This window comes from Cephus cinctus, unplaced genomic scaffold (assembly GCF_000341935.2).
Source record: "Cephus cinctus unplaced genomic scaffold, Ccin1 Ccin1_scaffold0230, whole genome shotgun sequence".
In the NCBI taxonomy this organism is placed as follows: domain Eukaryota; kingdom Metazoa; phylum Arthropoda; class Insecta; order Hymenoptera; family Cephidae; genus Cephus; species Cephus cinctus.
In genome coordinates this window covers 893,456-901,220 of record NW_014332946.1, presented here as the reverse complement: position 1 = coordinate 901,220, position 7,765 = coordinate 893,456, and the positions used below count along the sequence as shown (strand labels likewise).

The following is a 7,765-nucleotide window of genomic DNA, read 5'->3' as shown; positions in this document are numbered from 1 at the left end:
CCCCCTTTCCGCGAACGTCCCTCCTCATCACGGCCATTCAAAATATTTTCCATCGGGGTTATACCGGCGACAGACTCGGCAAACCATGGAGGTCTAGTAGGTTGCGGGTCAATTAAAAATTATATTAACCCTCGACTCTTCAACGAAATTTCTCACCAGCCTGTTTAGCTCTGCTCTCAAAGCCCGACCGTGTTCTGCGTTCCATCTCAACAATTTTTCATCACTTTAGTGAACACGGCTAGCGACCGGTAACGCGATCCTGCTCGCTGGGCGGCGACTCTAGGAATAAATATAAATAACGATAAATAACTTAAGAACATGTAAAACGAATGAGGTCCAGCAGAAGCCCAGACTCGCGCGAACGAGGGAATCGAGCGAGCGAGCGAAAGGAATTACGTTGTTCAACAACTCGCATGGAAAAAGGCCTTCTCTAGGTTTTTCTAGTCGGCGCTTAACACGTAAGTCATTTTTCATCATTTTTCTTATTCGCTCCACGCCACGGGGGGGTCTCTCGGCGAAGCGTTGTCGCGAGTCCACAAAACAACACCAGGTGAATTCTCAATTCACGTATTTGCCACCGGTTCGCAAATCGACGCCGTAGGCTGCGTGCTCGAGGGATAAAACAGTCACGCGAAACTCTCGGCACGCATCGGCCAGGTTAAAGCTTTGCATTTATGCAGCGAAACACGTAACGCCCGGCTAGACGGCAGCGAACGCCACGTTCGCCGAGTCTTCCTCCCCCGCTGCGCTTGCCCTTAGAGTTTCTGTATTTTTCAACTGGAGCATCCTCGAGTCTCGCAGCGCTCGACTTCGCTACGTGGCCGGTAGAGGCCTAGAAAGCAGTCTCGTTACGATACGATTTCCCGTAATTACTCGGTGGTCCGGTCTTAATTCGCGCATGCGCACTTCTCCACTACCACTGGGTCCTTCTTCTCCCCTCTTTCGCTCGCTCGCTCGCTCCTTAATGCTACGTACTAACTATATCTAGCCCTATCTCTCTCCTTCGATCTGCGCATGTACACGAGCTATACAATCGTATTTACAATGGTGCACAATTGTGAGCGTACCTTTAGGATTACGATTACGTAGGCGGAATACCGGCGAGGGATTCGTTGTAACGGTGTCAATCGCGTGTAAGGGTGCATCGCCATGTAACGAAAGGCCGTCGCTCGGCGTTGAAAGGAACGAACGGGCGACCGATTGCCGATTTGACTACGTGAACAAGAAGAAAAAAGGCTCCGCTGCTGCTTTACACGCGCAAGTGCACGAGGAAAAATAAAAAGCGTCTTTTTAACAACGCGGAAACTTCTTAAGCCACGGAACGATCTCGCATTTTGTTATAACAGTTTTTCTTTAGTTTTCTCACCTTGGTAGCACACTCTTGCATCTTTAGTTATCATTCGTCCAAACTTTCATTCTGTCCCACTCGCACGCTACCTTACGCTCTCGCGTTGACACCAACGCACGCATACATACATACTCTGTTTTCATAATTCTCACTGACCGCGAAAACGGCTTATTACGCTTTGGCGCGCGCGCGCTTAATGATTATGAAGAAATTTGAAAGATTCAGTCTTTTAGTGGTTAGCGCTGGCCATGGATATCTTCGTCACCTTGCGTTTCCCGGTTCCAGTCTTAGGTATAAAAATAAATGAAACCAAGTTAATGACACGTCTAGCGAATAGTTGGTTTGGCTTTTTGATTGTTCGTCCTCTTCTTCCGGTTTACTGCTTCCTCTCCCTCTCCGGGTTCCTTCAGCGACGACCGAGAGACACAGCCGCGGACGTCAGCCTCCTTGAGTTTGGGGATTTGTTTTTTATCAAGTCGTCATTTTCCTCTGTACCTGGGACCCACGTTTCACGATATCAGTTGGTCCGGTTGAAATTTTGGAATTTTCACTTTCACCTCTGAACTTCCTGTCGCACCGTCTCTTGGAGCCTTTTGCTCTCCTGGAAACTTCTTGTCGCTTGCAGTCCGAATGACGTATTACGAGACGGGCAGGGACCCTCAAAGGAATCTCTTTAAAGTATATTAATTCTGGAATGGTAAAGAGAGGAAGTACCATTATCCGTGCCGAATAGCTAACAAGTCACTCTTCTTCCGGTTCTGCCACGCGCGACCTTCCATCTGGAAACTCCCCTCCGCGACTAATGGATTACTTAATGGAAACAACGGTACCCGCGACTCACTCGTAGAACTTTCGTCTCGCAGGTATTAAGATATCAAGAAGTGCGTCCAATCAGGTACTTCCCTCTTTGCTGCTTAAGGATTAACGAGAGTTTCAGTTTGGCCCTCTTAAGTCGCTCTCTCTGTCCCTCCCTGCCGTTCAACGCCAAGGACTCGCTTGGTGTCTCACTTCACTGAGGTTGCAAAACCAGAGACGCCAAGTGCGACAAGATCATCCAGAAAGAGACTCAAGGCTCCATCCACGAGTTCGTCAATGTCAAAGGTACCCAAATTAACACGTGCGTCGATGAGGTCCCAGAACCGGAAGTCCCTCGAACCAGCCCGCCGGTCCATGACTTCCGTTCTTCCCTGCATCGGTCTCTTCATCCGGTAGCGTGTCTCACGGCGCGCTCGATTCTCTCCATCTTCTCCTTGGATATTCTTTGGTACGTTTCCTGTGCGTGGCACCAGGCCACAATCCTCCTCCATCTCTCCCCCCTCCCAATTTGTCATCCTCATCTCCATTGGCTCTGCTCCCGTCACTGTCCGTCCCTTCCAATATGTTTTTGGCATGAGCTTGCTGATTGCGTCCTCGACGAGTCACAATAGGCGTCACGGTGGCAGCTTCGCGTTACGTGTTCCGTGGACCATACGCGAAGCTGACCTCACGTCATGGATAGTCTGGATGCATCAGATTGTACATGACCGCGAAGATGGTACAGGCTGCGTAGACGCCGAGCGCGACCCACCAGAGTAGCTGCTCGTGTAGCCGTTGTTCGAAGTTCTTCAGGACGAGGAGGCCGATCGTCAGTCCTGCCAAGGCGCCGGTCAGGTGCGCAACGTAGGAGACGGGGGGTCCCATCTGCTCAGCCGCGTACCTGTCGTAGATGGCGAAGCCGACGTCCGCGCTGGCTGTAACAGAGGAACGAAAAAGAAGGAAATTACACTCAGCGCCACGACAACCGATCTTCCTTCATCGAGGCGTCGCGGTGCCCGGTACCCCGGCCCGTGGGTCCCACCCGCCTTTAGTCGCGGTCCCGACCCGGTTCCAGTTCAGAGCGGCTGCAGGCAGATGGGCTGCGACCACGAGGCACGGGAAAGCTTGGAAAAGAAAGGCGCGGGTAAGAGCGTTAAAGTGACCGAAGTACGTATACGTAACGAAGGAAGAAAATCCTTAGTAAAAGCGTCGGCGGGGAGAATTCGAGATATTTTAATTGCCGTCGAACCTTCTCTAATTGCCGTCACGTCCGCGTTCGCGATTCCCAGGCGGCGGATTTACCGAACCGTTCGAGAGGAATGCGGCTTCGTCGGCCATCGAGGTGGGATATAGCGGAACAGACGGTTGTGTTCGACTGCGAAAAAGAAAAAAGTCCGATTCGACGCGAGGCGTCGCATCGCCGATATGCCGTCGTCATTGGCATACCCGGTCTCTGTCCAATCAATCTGATAAACCCTTATATAACTAAGGAACTATGTGACCGGTTCATCGGTTTTGCAACTAATTTTAAATAAGAATTAATAGCCTCTCTCTCTTTCTATCTATAACTCTACAGCTCTCTCTCTCTCTATCTTTCGTTCCAAAGATCACTGATCTCAACCAAAGATCGACGTCGCGATCAGTCAGCAGGTGGAAGGCATTGCAAGATCGAAGTCTCGATTGTCGGATCGGTTACGCTGCCAATCAGTGGGGGAGTCTTGCGGCGCTCTGTGTCTACTTAACCGAAGCTGCGTCAAAGCCGTTCGGATACGGTACCGTTCCTCTCGCTCTTATCCTCATTCCCGTCCTCATTCTCATGCTTAACCTTCCGCTCATCCTCATTCTCATCGACAGCGTCAAAGACCTGCTCCCCCCATAATACAGTCACCGTGCACCAAAGCATTGAGTTCAAATTGATACGATTAACGGCTGTGCTGAGACTGATGACCAACACTGGACCATGTGACCTAAAACCCAATATGGGTTATGAAAATATTTGGGTGATCAGGTGGCAGGACGAAAGGGTTAAAGAGCTGGTCACCGTACGCGATGCACCTGCCAGCCTCGCAGGCAAATCTTTGCCCGTTATCGATTAATCGCTACAGATTCCCGTTAGTCGAGAGCGACGACGTTCACGTCGAATCGACACCAGAAATTCATTAGAATTCGGGAAGAAGAAAAGGAACCAAGGGCAGGACCCAGATGAACTCTTGAAAAAAAAGGAAGATAATATTTTTCGAATTCTTCGAGGATCGGTCCGATCGTCTTTTTCTCTGGTGGCTTCCAATTTGTCCCTACCCTCGTTCTATTTAGCGCCATCATACGCGCCAACCAAGAGGCGTACAAGAGAGTACCAGGAGGAGCAAGAGGAGGTGCCCCAAGACGAATGCCGAGAGAATTAAAGGCGCCTCCTTAGAATGCGCGACGCTTCTTTCTCCTTCCGGGCGTAATGTAAGTGCGAAGGTATCCAATTACTGAAAAAGCGCCGTGGGTCGTAACGGCTTACAAAGTGCCCGATTTTGCAAAGCCAGCAGGGAAAGTATATAGTCAAGGCGTTTGCGCGGACCCAGCCCGGGTGGTGCCAATGTGAGACCAGGATCAGGAAGGTGAGGACCCTCGTGAACGAGGACGGGACACTACACGGAGTAGCCGGCGTAAGGGAAATACCAAGCCTTGGTAGAGTCGGGATTCTTATGGGAGATGGAATAAAAAGGGGGAGGAAGGAGGGACCAGGGAGAATGGAGACTCCTAATCCCGTAGGACTAATCCGTACTGGGTTCGCCAGAGAAACTGGACTCCGTCTTGAGAGGAGCAAAAATATATTGGTCTTATCAGGGCATCATCCCAAGGCCAATTTCCCCAGAACGTATCCATATGAAAGGAATGATAATTCAGTAGCCAGGGAGATGCAGGATTTGACGTTTCAATGAATTATTCGAAGCATACGAGGAAGAGAGATAGATAAAAGTTCTCTTTCGTAAAAAGTTCACAGTGTCGCGGGAAAAGAGCTTTTCAATATAATCCACTGAATAGCTGTGGCTCTACCCCAAGTAAATACGTACAGTGGATCTCGGCTGTTTACAAATAGTAAACAGGAAAAGAGGTTCATGGTTGGTTTCATGGCTAAATTTTCCAATAACTACCAGAAACCAGACTTCTACGCTATATAGATATATTAATTTGGGACACGAAGAGCTATCTAGTACTTTTTTTTTTCCCTTGCCCAAGCAAATTCCCTATATTGGTCTTGTGCGTCCCAGTCAGCCTATCCGACGGGTTGCCGCTACCCTTTCTGGAGCCCGGCATCCCGCGCAAAAGCTCCTCCCTTTTCGTTCGAGAAATCTCATATCTTTTTCGATTACAAGCCGGACATCGCGCGACGACACATTTCACGATTTATATCCGCGCTCGTGTATCTCTAAAATCTAAAGGGCCCAGCTCGCCCGCGCCCGACGTCCACAACGGACGCGTCCGTTGCTCGTTTCGTAGACGCTGCGTCGGCGAAACATTACTCGCCGAATTACGAACGTGGTCGCCTATCTTTTAATTAAAAGTTCGAGCATATAGACCTCACGCCGTCCACTAGGATACTACTATCTACCTAACTAAATCCCATCCTGGAACATATCCTGCAACCTCAGATATCCTAGGGGGGACCAGTTAACACAGATTCCACTCCAATGTTACCTCTAGGAACATGGATGAAAGTTTTTACGATGGCTTTAATTTCTCGGTGCAATCATACAGACGATCCACGTGGTTATTAGGGATGAACCTGGATTTGGTCCAGAAGACAAAATCACAGCATCCAATACATTTGAAATCAAAAATTTTTCCCAACGGATTTGGACGAACCCAATGGATCGAAATATAATCATATAAAAATTTCCCAAAAAAATACCTATTAATTAAAGATACGAATTAAAAAAAAAACGTCTTCCAAGAGCAATAAGGAAAACCATAGATTGGAATAAAGTATTAATAACTGTTAAAAGACAGATATACCAATACTACAAGTTACGTCCAATACACTATAGCAGAGTACATTATATACAGGGGTCTCACGGTAGTAATACACCCAGCTAAAGATCATTTTACCATAGAAATAAAATCGGTACTTTTGAATGATCCTGTATTTATACTATAGCCATTCGATCGCGATAGTCGGCCAGAAAAAAAAACAACCGGACCCGTAAGATTTTTAAAGTCAATTTTCAAATTAAATCACGTCCGACCGGTTTCTCTTGAAAACAGGAAGTAGCATACACAGCGTAAAACTTACCGATAATGAAGATCCCGATCAGTCGAACGATCCCGAACTCCATGTTGTTGTAGTTGAGTAAAACGTTGGCGAGGTGGGCAGCGAGGAGGGCGTAAACACCACCGCTGGCTCCCACCAGGTACACGTCCGTATCGAAGACCGACGTGCCCAGCGAACCTAAAAGCACACAACGAGAAAAACGGTTGCGATCAGCGATTCGGCATTTCAATGCAAGGCAGGCGCTGTATTGTATTGGATAAAAGTTCATCCCGAATCATCGACGATTCCTCCTAGCCCGTCCACGTATACCAGCACGTGCGCTTAAATCCACGATGAGAACCAGATTAAATAGCATACCGAATTTACCACTGTGACTTTTCCACGTGCAACCCTTACCACGAGGAATATTTAATTCTAATCTATTTACTCCTCCCGTCCAGCCAAGGATATCCTGCGTCAAATTTGTCCAATGGAATCAGTCATAGGCCATAGATATATCTCTTCGTCTTATCCCCGCAGCCTTTCGAATTCCCAAACCCAGAGTACTGGTATGCGATGGAACGAGTGCGAGAGAGAGAACCGAGTCCGTCGCGGTCCTTAAATTTATGGCATCGGGTTTGCGAGAGCCCGTTGCAAAACCGCAATGAGAAGCAGGCGTTTCCCGCGGTTCCGTTGGTAGGACTGCCGTCTCGCAGGTAGATGTAGTACGCAATAAGGTGGAGTAACGGCGAGCAGCTCTGTCTGCTGGAGCATCACTTATTAATGGTTACGTCTCTTGAACTCGGGGTCTACCCCTAACTTCAGAGAGACAGAGAGAGGGAGAATGCGCAGGTAACAAAGACAGTAAAAGAGGGACCCCGAACCAGGAACGTTCGCCATAACTGTCGAAGACCATTCTGACCCGTGTAATGGTTTCAACGATTCTCATACGCGGTTGACGTGTCGATGACGTACCGGAAATAAGTCAGCGAGGAGGGGGAAGAAATTAAAGAGGGAGAACCTAAATGACAAATGACAGTAATCTGACTTCCGATGAACCCCTCAACGTTGCACACCACCCTTGCCCTGGGTCAACCCCTCTGCTACCACTCCGCCTTCAGGGGGATCCTCGTCGACGCAATTCACTCGGCAAACCTCTTTGTCCCCGAAATTGTGCGAGTTGCCACGAAATATTTTTTTCTTTCACTCCCAAATTACAGTCACTCGGTTATACACGCAGTAATGGCTCAAAACTGCCAACCGGAAGTGCATTGTGAGAACGTACTAGCCGCGCTACTTTTACGCCGATTCGTTATATTTTTTTTTCACGTCTCGTACCCTGTTTTTGGGAATTTCCGTAGTTTCGACTTCGTAGGGGAGGG

General features: G+C 48.6%; 1 protein-coding gene across 10 annotated transcripts in view; it reads right to left on the bottom strand.

The window, feature by feature from the left end:
- Positions 1-11: 11 nt before the first annotated feature.
- The window catches only part of LOC107265606 (protein rhomboid), a 189,523-nt gene continuing 181,769 nt past the window's right edge, over positions 12-7,765 (bottom strand). For all 10 annotated transcript variants that reach the window (XM_025082884.1, XM_025082879.1, XM_025082882.1 and 7 more), the window contains 2 exons: positions 6,426-6,581; positions 12-3,078 (listed from right to left, as the gene is read on the bottom strand). In XM_025082884.1, coding sequence (XP_024938652.1) covers positions 2,837-3,078; positions 6,426-6,581 — 398 coding nt within the window. In that variant the 3' untranslated portion in view covers positions 12-2,836. The remainder of the gene's footprint in view (positions 3,079-6,425; positions 6,582-7,765) is intronic.